The sequence below is a fragment of the Anser brachyrhynchus genome (genome assembly GCF_964034855.1).
Source record: "Anser brachyrhynchus genome assembly, chromosome: 1".
NCBI classification, from domain to species: Eukaryota; Metazoa; Chordata; class Aves; order Anseriformes; family Anatidae; genus Anser; species Anser brachyrhynchus.
The window spans coordinates 64,595,056-64,612,421 of NC_137694.1; the positions used below are offsets into that span (position 1 = coordinate 64,595,056).

General features: G+C 44.3%; 1 protein-coding gene across 6 annotated transcripts in view; it reads right to left on the minus strand.

Moving 5' to 3' along the window:
• WASHC1 (WASH complex subunit 1) overlaps nucleotides 1-17,366 on the minus strand; it is a 42,628-nt gene that overhangs the window by 16,265 nt on the left and 8,997 nt on the right. For all 6 annotated transcript variants that reach the window (XM_080564274.1, XM_080564275.1, XM_080564271.1 and 3 more), the window contains one exon: nucleotides 13,880-14,033. In XM_080564274.1, coding sequence (XP_080420400.1) covers nucleotides 13,880-14,028 — 149 coding nt within the window. In that variant the 5' untranslated portion in view covers nucleotides 14,029-14,033. The remainder of the gene's footprint in view (nucleotides 1-13,879; nucleotides 14,034-17,366) is intronic.

Below are 17,366 nucleotides of genomic sequence, written 5' to 3' on the forward strand. Positions count from 1 at the left end.
CTTTGATTGCTCCTTAAGCATGATTTGCAGGTGTTTCAGCATTGCATATTGCCCCACTCCCGCAATGCCTAACAGCTTTTCATATTAGAGGGTGATCAAGGTTGTCAGGTTATCCTCAGCATGATCTGCTATGCACCGCTCTTCAGAGGTCATGTTCTCCCACAAAAATAATTTCATTTTGATTTTTAATCCCTTGCTTCACAAGGTGCTCCCACTACCGTGAATTAGGTTTATACAAAAATGGAAACGATTTGTATTTTGACCTATCACCACTGCACCCTCTTCCTCTGCGGCATTGTTCTCCTCCCTAGAAAAGCTTTTTTTTTTTTTAAAAAAAAAAAGGTTACAAACAAGTTCTTTAACCTTCCAGCTTTTATACTTGCCTCCCAGCACAGACTGACGTGAAAATAAACAGCCTGTCCTTTCTTTCAAGTGATTGTATACTAACCTGCAAGACCGTGCTTGCAAATAAATCATCTAATTAGATCTTTTAGTTTAACCACACAGGCTACTTTTTGGTCAAACTACTTCTCCATTGATACCATTAGGATATACGAACACAACAGGTTCTACCCTCAAGTGACAACGTTTGGGAAGGATGGTCTAAAAGAAGTAATGGGGAAAAGAAAGATTTTTCTGCCAGTACGGATGGAGTTTTAAAGGTGACTTGTTGAGTTCTCCCACGGGCACTGTGGAAGCAAATACTGACCAATATTATGGAGCTGTTTCCCAGAACACCAGACATGGACAGTTCTGAGATACCAGGCAGAAGATGCCTTACGTTGCAAAAACTGGTTTGTTACCTATACAGTCTTCACTCCTCCTCACAAATTCCTCATGAACGGTTACTCACCGAAGCTCAATCTTTCGTAGTAATAGCCTCAAGTGTTTTGTTTGTTTGTTTAAATTGCTATTGACAGGGAAGTTGCTTCCTGTTTGGACAGAATTTTATGACACTGTCAAAAGTAAAACACCAAATTTTGTTTCCACATAGCTTGAAGTTATGCATCATATTGGGCAAATAGCTTGAGAAGGTGTTCTGGCACCTTGTAATCTTAAATTAATCAACTGTGTACACAAACATTTCATTTCTCTTGCTCCTTTCTCACACTAAAGCGCCTTTCTTAGAGTAGACAAAGATCTTCTTTCTGTCCCCATAGAGCAGAAAACGCGTATCACCACAGAGTGACAGGAAACTTAAATAGTGGAGAAATGCCCAGGTGGCCCTGCGGTGAACAGTATCTGGGGGTGGTGAGACCGAACACCTTTAAAGAGATTTCAGCTTTCTCTGGATCACTGAGAGTAGAAGAAACTCCTTCCTAGTTTTCATTCAGGCACCCTGTCTGATTCCACACAACTTCCGTTATGCCCTTTACTCTTAATCAGGATTACTCTCCACATTTCCTATCAGCAGTAGTCTGATTTAAACGTCTGATCTGTGCCTTCTCCCAAGTGGGATGCAAGAGAAAAGTGTATGAGACACAAGCCGAAACCAGTGTTCCTTCTGAGCTTCACCTGAAGGTGGAAACGGAGCTGAGCACTTACAAGTCCACTTCCTCTCCCAACCCTTTAAGCCTCCGTCTCACTTTGAGCCAAAGATGTCTTGCTACATCACCATGATGGCGTAGAAGGGTGACATTTGCAGAGCCTTCCCCCCACTGGCAAGGAAGTCCACACCAAGTCAACTGTGCAGAACACAAGGGCAGGCTGCTTTATAGAAGATCAGGAAGATCCTATTTATTCCCAGCTTTTGCCCATACCTTCTAAGCAGTTTTAAATCAGTCTTCTTGATCAAGGTAAGTAGCACCCAACTGTGCAAGTTTAAGAGTTGACTTAGTGAAAATCCCTGTCGGTTCTACTTTGTAGGCTGCGCTAAAGTAAGACTGATGCATTGGGCTTATGTGGCAAGGTTTTGGAAGCAGAGGGGCTGCATGGATGGCCCCTGTGAGCAGAGCCCAGCAGCTGCCCCATGTCAGATCAGAGCTAGCTACAGCCAGCTCCAAAAGGGACCCACCGCTGGCCAGAGCTGAGCCAGCGAACGACTATGGCTGGGCCTCTGGGAGTGTTTTTTTCTCTTTCTTAAATACGTTCTGCTCAAAAAAGGCTGGGAGAGAGAAGTGAGAAAATATAGTGAAGCAACCCTGCAGCCCCCAAGGTGAGTGCAGCAGGAGGTGCTCCAGGCAGGCAGCAGCAGTTCCCCTGCGGCCTGTGGAGAGGCCCCAGGTGGAGCAGGCTGTCCCCCTGCAGCCCATGGGTCCCACACGGAGCAGATCTCCACGCTGCAGCCCGTGGAGGAGCCCCCGGTGGAGCAGGTGGATGTGGCCTGGAGGAGGCTGCGGCCCATGGAGAGCCCCCGCAGGAGCAGGCCCCGGGCCGGAGCTGCAGCCCGTGGAGAGGAGCCCACGCAGGAGCAGGGGGTCTGGGGGGAGCTGCCGCCCGTGGGGGGCCCGTGCTGGAGCAGTTTGCTCCTGGGGGATGGACCCCGTGGTACGGAGCTGTGTGGGAGCAGGGGAAGAGAGTGACTGTGAAGAAGTGGCACAGATGAAGGGTTATGAACTGACCCCAATCCCCAGGCCCTGATCCACTGTGCTGTTTGGAGTAGGAGGAAGAAGTAGTAGCTACCTATCGGTGTTAAACCACCACAGCAGAACACACCAGGTAAGCTGAGCATCCACTTGTTCATTGTGATGGAGGCTTTTTACATCAACACAGCACATACTCTGCTCCTGGCCTGTTTAACTCCATTACCAAAACAAGCCCTTGTCCCCAAGAACAAGAATGCTGATGGAAACACAGCCACCTCCAGAGAAGAAAATGACTCCTCATGATAGAAATTCAAACCCTCACCATTCTCTGAGAAAAGCACTACTTTCCTTTGCATTTAATCTAGCATCATTAGAACTTCATAGCTTTTCAGCCACAGATCTCAAAGCAATTTCTAAGCGTTAATTAAGTCTCGGTGGCTTGTGACTCCAAGAGTGGAATCGTTTGTTCCCAGTGACAAAGGAAATCTGGGGAAATTCACAGTACAGTCCCAGCAGACCAGATTTCAGTTTGTCGTTTGTTAATTTGAACAATATTTGCTTTAGTTCACAGGAATTAACACATACATATTTCAGTTGCTGCTTAATTTTCAGTTTTGCTATAGCCAGTAAGAACTGATGCAAGAGACTGGCCATTTTCTTCATCAACATTTCTTCCTCTGGATCAAAACCAAACCCTGTTCCCACATTAAAGCCAATGCAAAAACCTTTACCTCCAAACTTGCACCTTAAGCTTCTCCCCACTTACCAGTAGCTGACGGCAATCACACAAAATTCTGCCTCCATGCCACAAGCCAAACACTTCAGTCTTCCTTTCAATAACATACTTAAAAGCTTTCGAGCTAGTACTTGCACAAGACCATGATCAAGTGACTAACTAATAATCCTCATTATCATCCTGTGAGGACCAGTACTGATTCCCAAGATTCTTCCCAAATTTTCCTACAAAGAAAACAAGCATTTCTTATGTTGTTGGGCTTCCTCAGAAACAGTTACTAGCCCTTTGCTAGTTAAGAAACCTCATTGCTAATTGCATCTTTTCCTTTTCTCACCCATGCTTCCAATTTGAAGTTCTTCTTGCAACAGACCCCTCTCTTTCAAAAAAGTGCCTCCTTCTCTTAAAGGAAAGATTTCTTTCCTTATTTTCTGTCAATGGAGCTTTTATTTCACGGTATTTGCACTTCAGAAATAGGAGCTGTTTAGTGTTACTTCTTCATTTTCCTACAATCAATCGCATTCACACTCGAATCTCAAAAGGTACCTTCTCTGATATGCCCATTAACAAGCTAATTTGAGTGTAAGTGCTTCTTCACCAAATGAGAACCCTTCCTGACGTTATCCATCTGACACCCTTCCTGAGTGATTACAGCACTTTTACTTCTTAAAAGATTTCTAGTTACTTTTCCAAAAACAACTTTGGGCCCCAGGCAGAGTTTTTTTTTAATCCAAACAGAATACGTCTCTGCTCAGACTGACAGCTGCTCTGTCATTTCAATGCAACAGCCCGTGACACAGCAGCGATCAGACATCACCTTGAGAACAGTTCTAGATACATGACTTCATTTTCCTCAGTGTCCTTTTAAATTCATTTCCCTAAGTGCTGACTTGCAAATAGCCATTATGAATGGAAATACTGGCTTCACAGCAATACCTGAACAAATTTGTACGGTATACTTTTCAAACCTCCCTCCCCCCCACAAAACTGCCAGGACCAGAAATTCAGAAATTCTGATAGCCTATTTGTGAAATCCTAACACAGTAAATATTCTCACAGACCAATGCCTTTAGCAGCAGTTAATCCGCTCATCCCAGATAACAACGTAAGCATGAAGCATAATGAAGGGCATGATTTTGGCTGTGGTTTGTTATTTATTTCTTTTCCTAAACTGTCCATATGCTAGAAAGAAAAAAGAAAACCCTGCCAGGTGCTCAGCAACCCAGCAGGGGTTGGGAGCTTTTCACCTTCCCTCTCTCAAAGTCACAAAGAAAAGTCTGGATTTGGTCTAGGACCAATTCAGAACCAACAAAATCCAAGATGCCACTTCCAAAAATGCTGCTGTTGAGGCAAAAGCAAAGAAACCCAGTCACTGAGCCAAAGTGATAGAACTGAAGTGGGGAGCACAAGCACATTCTAGCTGGGTTTGGTGCCGAGTTACTGGCATATTATACACACGTCACTGATAATCAGAGAGGCTATTATTGCTGCACTAACACAGGGCAGAACTGCAACAGCTTTACCTTCCTTTCTACAAGGAATGTCCTGTTATGCCTCTTAGGCCCATCCAGCACATCATCTTATGCAGCTTTGATGGCAGATCTAAAATTCCTAGAAGTAAAATAAAACCAGGTATTTCCATTTTAAAATGTGTATTAATTCAGAATAAGTATTATATTCTTGCATAAATTATATAAATTATATATAATGGCACTGAGCTCAGAAGATGCTATATTACCCACATGGGGTTTCTCTTTAACACACTTTACGTCTAAATTCTTCATCCCCTCCTCTCCCTGATGGCACAGCATGGTTGATTCCCTCAGTGAAGTGATTACCTGTAGGATTTAGGTGGAGGAAAAACAAGAAATCCTTCATTAGCATCTGCTGTCTCCAAAAATGCTGTTCTGTCTTAACTGTCAGTTGCATTTACACCCAAACTCTAACCTACCCCACTCTGATAAAGCCCAGTGACAGCACCACAGCTAGTCAAAAAGAAGGACCACGGAAAGTGCATTAAATCCGCCAGCCAAGTGTGAAGAACAGACCTTTGGCACTCCTGTTTCCTCCCCCAACTCCTTCCCCAGTGCACACACTCCCATTTATAGAGGAGGGATTCTGTAATACGCATTTCAAGCCACTCAGTGTTATTTTCCAGACAGTTTTCTCCACGCTGGATCCCTGACGGAAGTCATGCCTGTAAAACAAAGTGACTTGTTTGCATCTCTTCCTCCAGGGCTGACTGAGTAGACAAAACTCATCCATAGGAGGAGAAAATGATTCCAACACAGAGTGAGAGCGCGAGAGTCCAGCATCTGAAGGTGGCTGAGAAGGTAGAGCTATCGCTTTGTATCCGAAAAGCGAAACATGACAATTGTGTCAGGAAGAGCGGGAGGGGGCCAATTAGGCAATATTGCCACACCCACCAGCTAAGAAACAAGGGAAAAATTTGTTTGCTGTAAGGCACACACTTTGTCGTTAAGATCTGCTTCTCCTTGGTTATTTCCAAAGGTGAGTAATAGTTACAGCCACCTGGAGCGTGAGGGGGAGGAAGGAATGCCTCTCTGGTTGGGGAAGTTCATAAGATCTTTTCTGAATCTCTGTTAATTACTAGCAACTTCTTGCCCTAGTAGTTTATAGAGTTATTGCTGGACAAACCTCAGCCATTGCAACTCCAGTGAAGTGGATCCAGTTCCTTCCAATCCACAGCCATCCAGAGCAACTTCAAGGAAAGGAAGCTTACTTGGCTGCACAACAGCGGAGTTTCAGAAGGCCACAAACTTTGCTGGGTTCAGTCCTGGAAAAAGTTCTCAGCACACAAGAACTGTGGGAAGGTATCAGGGAAGCACATGAAGCACTCCCATGCTACTCAGCCATGAGCTCTCTATGCTTTAGCCTCTCACAGGCATGGCTGGGATGTCCGCCCCAATTCTGCCCTCTGGGCAGCCCTCAAGGCCCAGATACAGTCTAGACCCGAAATATTAATCAGCCGTTGTCATCCCACTGACTTACTGAGGTTTCAGCACCATGGATCTTAGCAAAAACAAAGTCAGAGACACACTGTAGCACAACTTGCCCACTCCTTCCCCTGTAAAACTCATTTTCCTGCCACACCATCCCATCGCTTACACTGAACAGCAATTTCCCTCCGACCCAACTCTACTTTTAAGGCACCTCCTCACACTTACGAACAACACATACAATTAATATATTTGCACGTCTCAATTGGGTAGAAACCCTGAAGCAACTCTGAGTAGGTGAGCCTAGAAACAAGGCCATACAGCTCTGGCTTCAGAATTAACTGAAGGCAAACATGAAAATCTGGTCCCACTGTAAAGGCTTGCATTACTTACTGGAACAAGTCTTGTTGGTGCATGGTAAGGGTGACAGATCACAGAGCACTTCCAGACCCGATAAACTTTTTGACTTCCTTCTCAAAAGGCTCTCAGCGCTCTTGCTACACGGAAAAGTCTTCTGCTTTAGGGTCCTCTTCGGCTTCCACTTCTTGAAGCAGTTAGGACAGGGGGAATTATATCTCTGTACTTTTTGTTACAGGATAGTTCATAAAAGTTTAATCCTATTTACAGCAGTTGGGGTATATGAAATGATCACCCCTCAACTTAGCCACAGCTCTGTCCTTAAACTGACTGAGCTTTAAATAATATTTGGTGAAAGAAAGCATTGCTTATCAAGATAATTACTTCTCACCTTCACAAATGGGTTTAATGTTTGCTTCTTTTGCTCTTCCTGCCACAGGTTTTATTTCCATAGATGGTTTTGAAATCGGCCTTATCTGTTTTGTAAGATAGCCTTTGAATAATAAACAATGGTAGTTATCACATGTGGCATCTCCCATGTTAAAATCATCTCTCTTAAAAATTTAGAAAGATTATGCTGAGTCATAAGGAATCTGTAGATGGTGGCAAATCCATTTTAGCCTACAGATACCTAAAAATTTGTTAAAATAAAAAGCAAATAAAATTAAGTCAGAAAGCCAGTATGATCTGCATGTGATCAGACTAAATATTTTTCCGATTAATCATTTTCTTCAAGATGCAGTTTTGCTGCATGAACAGAATCCTCACAGCAAGAAGTTCCCATGCTATCAAGTACTTTTTAATTTTAATTTTAACACATGTGAAGATTATCACAAACTTCTGGAACACCTCTTTTCAGAAAATCTATCTCCTATAGTTGTAGACAGCAACATCCCTTTTACAAATGATTAGCATTGTCCTAATTAACCCTGTAGAAGCTCAGGTGGTATCTCTCCTTGCTCATGACTGAACAAAGAAAATAAACCAAACAACAGCAAATCAAAGTTCTGCTTTAAACTACTAAAAGAGGAACCTTGCCCATCTCTGTTCTCCTTCTGTATTGTTCCTTCACCCTTTCAAGAGCAGGAATCCTACTTCTGAGTAGGAAAGATCTGACCTCCTCAGAGTCGGGAAAAAAAGAATGTAAGTTGTCAAGAGAGGAGGGAACAGATTCAGGCCTCAGGATGGGCAAGCCACAATGCATACATATCCTGCCTGTTACACTTCTGTAGTTAGCTGTATCTTACACTTCTTTCTACTTTTGAATCTCCTACATGCTTTCTCAGGGAGTCTGTCTTGTCCTGTTTTTAAGGACCAGAGAGCGAATTAGCTCATTAGAACTTGAAAATTGCTGCTCATAATTGACTTTTCTGCAATGAGGCACACAGTACAAACAAGAGACCATCCTGTCAGGGTTAAAAAAAAAAAAAAAAGCAAAACAACAAACCATATGTACCAAAGTTACTTAAGCTTCTCTTTACTGTTTGCCTTTTGTACTGCACATGCCATCTGTTTTGATCAAATTATTTTATGTTTCCATTAGACATCCTACTACCATGAAGGGCCGTGTAAGCACAGACAGAATCCTCTCAAGAGCTCTATTAAGGCTGCAATTATTGTCTGCCTCCTTATTCTAAGCAGCCTTGATACAAATTCCAGAAATGGGAGAACACTTCTCCAACTTTTGCATTTTGCTTTAGTTTAATTAAAAAAACAAGCAAGGAAACCAACAAACCCAACTACTTACAGGCAACTGATATATTGACAGTTTAGCATGATTGCACCTAACCCACTCATTTTCTTCCCTGTGACTGAGGATATAGTTAAGGCACGTTTCTTTTTGTGCTCCTGGATAGCCACTTCAGCAACCCAGATACCACATTCCATCATTTTATTTTCAGTCGGAGAATCAAGCATTAAAAGCCCTCCTTCCCCAAAGAATGTTTTCTGTAGCTAATGCAAAGTCATCTCGTGCTTTGAGAAACATTTTACATTACTGCCAATACTAAGTCTCTTAGTTATTCATTAATATGTACCTCTATTTGCAGACTTGCTATTAAGTGCGACAAGCTTAAGTCTGCTTAGAGGAAGATACTGCGGGTGAAGCACTTCAATCATTCCTTTAAATTACTCATTTTAAACTATGCTGAAAGCCTTGTTAGCATAAAGAAGGCTACAGCTCTCTTATCAAGTTCAAGCTTGCCTTTCAATCTCTTAAAGCAGAACAGATTGATCATCCTCCTTTGGGGGAATGGGATTCAAAGATAAACAGACTGCTAGTGATAGGAACTGTTGTGGAAGGGCTGATGTTAGTAGACCTAGAGCAGGGGCTTAAGTTACCATCACTATATTTCAATGACAATGCCATAAAAAGCATCATGCAGAGTCAAATTCAGCATTCTGTTCTTCAAAAAGATGCGTTTAATCTCTGAGAGTCCAAAAGACACAGATTTTCGGCACTTTCTGAAATGAGCAAAAATCCTATCTTGCTAATTCTCCATCACGTTTGTTTCATTTTTACGGAATAATCTGTGAATGACTTAACACCAGTCAGTCTCCTCCTTCCTACTAGCCCAGTTTCAAGCTGACAGCTGTAACTGTGCTCCCCACCCCGCCACTCCATGGAGTTGTCAAGGCATCTGGATTGAGCCTGGGTCTCGGATCCCACAGGATTTTAAACTTAGGGATTTTAGCAGCATCTGGGAAGAGCTGTAATCTGGACTCCTGCAGAACATTCTCTATCCCTCCACTCCTCGAGCGCATTAGATGATCACTACTGCCAGCTGCCACCAGCCATGCTGACCTGACCCCCGTGTATCAACTCAAAATTTTCCTAATGGTTTTGGAACCTCTCTCAAGCTCCACCTTTACAAGCTTTCAGATTCAGCTTCCAGAGGACCACAAGAGCTAAAACAAGCGCAGGGTTTCTTATGAAGAGTATGCTACATTTACAAAAATCCACGTTACTTGGACACACATCTACAATAATAATCAACATCTGCAGGCAAAATTCCTCCCTCTGTCTCCCCCATGCTCTGTATCTCCGTATCTGCAGACCGTCCACCCACTCCTTTACCTCACCACTCCTGCTTAATCTTTCTAGCAATGAACGCCTGCTCCTACAGCCCCCGTCAAGAGAGTTATCTGAAACTAAACAAGACCTAGCATACTCTTCCAAACGGCCTCTTGGACAACGTCAAAGTACCACAAGGTGACATGCTGCTTAACAAGAGTCCTGTCACTCTCAAAGTAACTGGAGAAAACTTGATTCTTTGCCTTACAGCCAGTCTCCTGCTGGAAACTGATCTGAATGGAGGCCCATCACAATGGAGCCTGCTTGGCATGTCTCCTACTTGTAAGATCAAACCCTCACAGCCAGCAGAGGAACAAATTGAATGCAGTGTCCAAGCTAAGATGCATCCCAGAGCCACAGTGTGCTGCAAAGGACAATACGATTCATAGTGAGATTCTTCTCTGCAAATTTATACAACTGCTTAACTAATACATTTACATCAATTACATTCTTACAAAGACATTCAGTCATCAATTTCCACTGTTGATGACCTGGATTAATCACAACAATAAGTTTAAAAGAAGTGGGGGAACACCCAAACGTACCTCATGACTGAGGTTTTGTCTGCATTTTCAATTTCAGGCCAGACTGACATGCAACCATTGTCAAAGCACAGATCTCACAGAGTACTCCCTGTTTGCATCTCTGCCCTGTTCCTGTCCCAAACATCTGCTAAGGCTCTGTTGCCCATGAGAAATTTAATCTACTGGACAACTTATGGTTTGGTTATAGGCAAAGGAGACCACGACCTTGATAACAACATTCAACCCCAAGTATTCATCTTCTTGCTGCTGCTAGCACACCAAATGAGGTAACTTGGATAGGCAGTTTTCCACAATCTGTTATACAAAAGTATACAGTCCAATAATGAGCCGACATGTTACAGGTTACCACCAGCTCCTGGCAACAAAAACTCTTCAGAAACTGAGAAATCTTGAAGGGCAGGCATAGCTAACCAAGGGGCCATCTCAGAAAACCTAAACCCATCACCTATTGTAAAGTACGTTTCGCAACATCATCTCTGGAAAAAAAAAAATCCAGAGCACACGATTTTGACACATGTTCTCACCCAGAAAATGCTGGTAATTAAGAAACAAATAGATGAGACACTACTGGCTAATTGAGCGTTTAAATCGGCCATTCTGCCTACTGTAACCTGTATCTAAAGCCCTCCTTGGATGTCCAAGACTTAAAGTCATATAGATATGCCAGATTGGCTCTGTTAGAATATTTGTGTTTTAAGCAGTAATGACGTATTAAAATCTCAATAGCTGCTGGTCTTTACTGCAGCTTCCACTGCAGCTGCCTTACATGAATTCAGTTAACATACACAAGGTTGGAGCTTCCATCACGCCAAAACGCAGCCCTAGGAAGTACACACAGCCTCCTGATCTCCTCACGTACTGCGACCAGCACCAAGAGGGCTCCTAAGAGGAGCAGACTGTTAGCAGTCGATGTCTTCTGTCACTACCTGTATGCCCAGAAACCAACAGCCTGCTTAGGTCAGTGCTTTCCCTCTGCACACGTGGTGCCCTGCTGCATGGGTCCCTGCTCCCATGGGTTAGGAATATGACAGAGGGATGCAGAGCTCACTCTTAGCGATTCCAGACCACAGCCTAGGTGCGCCTCTAGCAAGGTACAGAGGAGGTTTAACTGCTCTGGGTTGTAGATCTGTTCTCCAAGGCTGTTTCCAGTGGGCCTCCTCTGGGTCTCAGCCACAGTTTACCTGTTTGTTTTTTTTTTTTTTTTTGCATCTGCACATCCCCTCAGTCTCTACAAAATAATGAACTCTGCCAAGTGCCCCATTCACCATACAACCTGCCACCGCTGAGCTTAACAGCAAGTCAGTTTGAGAGCATTTCAAAAGAAGTGGCAGAAGGGCTTGGCAGAAACTTCTCGTGGGTTATTTCCCAGATCCCCCCAATGAGGGCTGTGGGCAGAGGGGTGGGGAGGAAAGAAAAGCTGCTTATCCTCTTTCACTAACCCCCTCAAATCCAAAGATGTCTTTCTCGTGTCCCCTTGTGAAGACTGAATCCACAGACGCTTCTCACCACCGCTGCTTTTGTACAGCCATTACCTGGCCCAGGCAATATTATTTCTATAACCATAAGTGTACCACAGTTGCCCTCAACTGGTTTCCAAATATATTGAATAAAAGCTCCCCTCCCTTGCACAACGGATGGACATTTTCATTTTTAAGAATTCATACTCAATTGTCATGTCAGCAACAACTCAAAGCAGAAGCCTTCATCAGCTAGCACAGAAAAAAGAATTGTTTGTGGAAAGATTCCTCTCTCCACAGGGCGTAAGGGAGATTCTTTCACTCCACCTTCCACAAATTACAAACCGGCTTGCCACTCTCAAAAGCACAGTACCGACCCAATAGCTCCTATAAAACAACCTCAGAACACCTGCATCTTTGTAGAGTACTGAGGTAATGAGTTTGCCACAGTCAGCTGAGTCTGCCGTCAAGAACAAGTTTCCTCTCTGTCAACACTGCAAGCAACTGCCTGGCAGATCGGAACAGTCGGCTTCCCCAGATAAGGCAGCTCCTTCCTGGAAATGGAAGGCAGAGCTGCCTTATCTCAGGAAAGGGAAGAAAAAAGGTCACTCTTCACTAAGTGGCAAAGTTCTCACCTTGAAAGCTCTGCACCTTGGCTGGCATGGAACAACCGAGGTCACGGAACTTTTAATCAGACGCCTGCATAATTACTAAATCGTTATTAATTATATCAGAGAGGCAAGACCTCAGAGGAAAGGCAAAGCAAACAAAGAGCCCAATGAAGCCTCCTCTGTTGTTGGAAAAAATTGGTAATTAAAAGTCATGAGTGCACCGAAGAGCGAGGGAACAGCATCACAGTCACTGTTCAGGACTCAGAAGTGACTTGCATACAAAACAGCAGGCTTGCCTCCCTGGGGAAATTACAGAGAACTGCATTACAAAGCAGAGAGTACAAAAAAAAGGGGGTGGGATGGAGAGAGAACCACTCCAGCTTTATCAACAGCTTTCTATGCCCCACAGAGAGGGACAGCACTGCCAGTCCTTCCCAAGTTCGAGAGGTGCCATCCCCATGTTTCTGGCAGCTCTGGAAAGACTTTTCCCATCCTTATACCATGAGAAGCTCCCATACTGAGAAGCACACAAAAGAATGAGGCCTTGTGTTCAGCTTAGTCCAGCCTGCACACGCCCTTGTCCAGGAGCCCTTTAGCCCTTGTACAAACAAAGATTACTCCAATGAAAAGCCTTTATTTACCTCAATGACCTGATCTCTGCTTTCATGATTACTCTTTCCCCTGAGGCTGTCTTTCAAACAATTGCTATCAAAAATTGAAGAACTTCAATCTGCCCTTAAAAAAAAAACTCAGAAGAAGAAAGAACATTGTGGCCCTGCGCACGCCACAATAAATCATACTAGGCAGTCAAGATCCCTACTGAAACCAAAGCAAGCACTTTTGCTTATCAGTCTATGAGAAGATAAATGGTGAACTCCTTTTCTATACCAATGATATGACATGCTGTCTCAGGGCAGATGTCTCTGAGACATCAGAAATGGTTTCAGATGAAAAAGGTACCGCCTTAACTACCATTTGCAAGAAAACACAAGAGTCTCTCTGACCTGCTATATAGGCAGTCCTATATGTCTAATCCTAACGACAACCGCATGCAAGAAGTGGCAAGCCTGGGTTGAATCCCTCAAGAGATCAGTTTAGACAGAGTATGAGACCATGTTGAGAACAGGCACTCTCATGTACTCTGCCCTCCCCACATACAACAACAGAAGCACAAAACACAAGAAGCCCAAAGAGAACAGTTTACAATTCCAGAGATCAGACCAGAGACATTTTCTATTGCACTGCTCCAAGTACTAGGACTTGAAAAGACAGATATTCAAGCTCCTCTAAATAAAAAAAGTGTCCCATTTAAAACATGAGCAAGAAGGAATCAAAGATAACCGCAGAAGCAGCAATGTAATTTATGGGAATCTACAACTGAATTAAAATCTACTAACAACCAACTTCTTCTAAACAGCAGCCATTTGATTATGCTCAATTTTGAAGGTACCTGAATCATAGAAACTTTTATTGAAGTGCATCTGGTCCTTCTTTATGCCTTTTCTGAAATTCCGCTGCTTGCCAGTGCAATTCCCTTTCACTGCATCAGCCTTGTCATGGGAATCCATTTTCAGCCGCTGAATGCTAAGCCCCAAACCCCCGTGTGAAAGAACTGTACCTGTTGAAAATATCGCCTGACACCTTCTGCAGGTACTGAAGTGCATCAGCCACCTGCTGAACAGCCTCCTCCCTGCGCAAGTCCGGCTGGATCAGGGGCACGGAGTACGTCTGTCCTTCCAGAAAGTGCTTCTGGGCTACCGTAGTCATTGTGCCTAAAGGAAAGAGCAAGAAGGTCATTACAGTACACACACCTCCACTGTATCACAGCCTATATTCAGGGACTTCATCCTCTGCTCCCTGAACTATTTTAGGAAATGCTTACAAGTGAATTAGTGAGCTGAAGAGGAAAGCCCACACTAAGGTTGACATACTGGATTTTTTAATTATTTTTTTAAAGAAATCTAACACAGCTACAGTAGAAGTGGGAGTCTTTTGCTTGCCTGAATGGATCTTGGGAGCCACCGTTTTATTTTTAGTGTGATAATTAACAAATCTCTGCTCAGTATTATGCTGAAAACAAACGCCACACTTTGGAGCAAAGTCAGTTCAGTCTGGCGACGGGATTCATCACAAATAGCCCTGTCCACTCCTCCCATCCTCGCACTGTCAGTGGATATGTTTCAGGTCATTCAACCCCATTAGCAAAATGCAGTATTTCATTTTACACTTCTGCTCCAAGAAACACAACCGCTGCTCCCTTCCAAGAACAGCAGCTAAAAGAATTACAGGGCATGCATGTGCACACACGCCCTTGCTCCAAGTAGGTTAATGAGACTTCTTCCATTCTGAGGCTCCCAGGAGCAGCTCATTGCTCCTGGTGACCGGCTTGTTCCTTTGTAACCACCTTCAAAGAAGCCTCCTCATTTCAGGATCCTTTCACATATAAAACCTAAGCAGTCACTGAAATCTTTCCGTTGCCTTCAACACACACACCAGAGCAGTACGTGTGCTCCCTGATGCAGCTGGGCCAAGAGCACTGCTCCACAAGGCAGTCAGGAAAAGGCTGCGTGTCATCCTTGTTTCCGTCCTCATGGCTTTGCTTATACCTCCCTCAGCTGTGACCCCAGAGCCTGCCTCTCATGCTTTTTCACAGGAATAACAAAACGTTCCTGGGACACAGAGGAGGGTATAGGAAAGAAATGTGTTTCTCTGAGCATATTAGAAAGTGCAAGCTCACAAAAACGTATGTTTGGACAGCCTGATCTAACAAACAGGGTAGAGTGCCCATACATTCTTCTGACTGAAGCTTTGCCATCAGACCGACACAAATCCTTTCAAACTTGTTATCTTTGCATGTCTTGCTCACTCAGACTGTAAAAAAAACCCACAGTCTGCAGCTGCTCATTATGGGGTTTCATCATGCAGGGTGCTGTACATCAGTACGGGAAAATATTCATTAAGCTGAATACAAACAAAGCAAAGCAAGATCAGAAAGTAAGGTATGAGAAATGGGCAGATCTATCTCACGGTGCAACACGTCCCCCCTTGTGGCATTGGAGGGTCACAGGCACTAGTCCAGGTCACACTGTGGTGTGCAAACAGCAGGGATCACAGCACCGCCAGTAATGACAGAGGAAGGCTTTCCCCCTTCCCCAGGGAGGGCACGAAGAGCGGGCTAGGAGACACAGAAACACAAGCTATACCGGAGGAATTCACAAAACAAGAGCCTGAAGAGATAGTTACAGCATAACCCAGCAGTTTAACAGGTGAAAATTATAGGGGTCTTTGCACATTCTTTAATTTCCCTGTCTCGCTTCACAAAAGGAACAACTATCAGGTTAGACTTGCCTGCAGCCACCCCTGCACATTCATGCAGCACCATTCACCCTCTGACTTTGTCCTTTCTGATCCTACCGCAGCAGATGAGGAAAGACTACCTGTAAATGTGGTGCGGGTCATTTCTGTTTGTTTTTCATTAAAAAAGAATCATCCGAAGGGGAAAAAAATGAGGAAAGCTAGGAGCCTTTCCACAGATAACATTTGCAAAATGAAGCCCAGCCATCCAAAGCCCTGGCGCTGCTGCAGGAAGCCTAGACCCATTCTGTTTCCCTTCATGCATCGCTGGCAGCCAGGCTCTGAATCCATACTCTTTAGCGGCAATGTTTGCACACTGATTAGACTTCTCGACTGCGCCTATTCAGCAGACGGGAAATTATTATTTTGATTTGCAAAGCATACAAGTTAATCTGAGAAGGAGGACAGCTAATTCTGGGACGGCATTTTTTGATCTGCTGACCAGAACCAAGCCTGAATCCTTTTGCTTTCAAATCTGTTCTGGGACTGGCCAAGTGGAACAAAGAGGCAGGCTGACACAGCGAGCGTGCAGTTACGAGACACTTTGGCTTCGGCAGCAAAACAAGGCTATGATCCGTTCTGTCACCGGTCACAACGCATTCGTTGCATCAATACTGCTGATTTTTGGGATGCCTGTTTTAAACTCAGATCGGTTCAACGACCCAGCTTACTGCAGCTGGATAAACTGCTGTAATTGCCCAGTCACCAGGCTGGGTGGGAAGCAGGGGTGAGAAGGGGACTTCTTAAACTTCCTTGACTAGCAGAACCATGGCATCCTGCCGCACAGGATGACAAGGGCAAGCATTTCACCCCTGGGGCCAGATGAGGTTACCCGGCCCAGTATCATTTCCCAGATTCTCACCAATCCTTGGTCTTCCAGTGACTGCTCTGAAGCCAAGCGCCAGTCAGCAGCCAACTGACAGATGCTCGTCCTCAGAAGCAGCACTCCCCTAGCCCCCACCAAGCCGTTTCTCTCCTGGCACTCAGAAGCCACAGACTGTTCTTCAGGTCCCAGAGCTCCCTTGCAGAGAAACAAACACGCTCTCGTGGGGCAAAGCAGGAAAAACCCTGGGTGTTCCCGTCACAGTTTGGCTCTCAGTAAACTTCAGCTTCACAGGTTCTCAGCACAGCCTCTCACATGAGCTCCAGATTCTCACCTTTCCTAAAAAAAAACACACACTAGAGAGATGTGGCAGACTCTGTGGGAACTGCTGTCAGAGACAAGAGACTATTCTTTCTGTGCAGGGTAACAAATTAAGAGATTTAAAGCAAGAAAGAGCAAAACAGCAACAGCCTTCTAAATGACCAGAAGGGCAGAATCCTGTGGTACAGATGTTATTTATTACTGTTTGCAGTCAAACCAACTGGGGAGGCAAGCCAGTTTTACAAGCACTTGGAGTAAAGGACTGACCGTGTGCTTAGAATAAAAGTGGGATTGCTTCCTCCAACAGAAAGAACTTGCAGGAACAAGAAAGAATTTAAGGGGAAAGATTCAAAGTATTACCAGCCGAAGTCAGGAAGGAAAGCAAAGACCAAGTGTCACTCAGCAAGACTGACTCTTCCTTTATCTCAGCCTTCAGCCCACGGAGAAGGAAGCAGCCAATTTCCTCACCGCGCTCGCGCTCCGTTATCAGAATTAGGCGTTACATAAAAACAAAGGGCTGCAGATTAGAAATAGCTCAACTTCCCACCCTGCCCAATGAATATGCCAAGCCTTCGCTTAACATACACACCATATCTTACACCTGGAA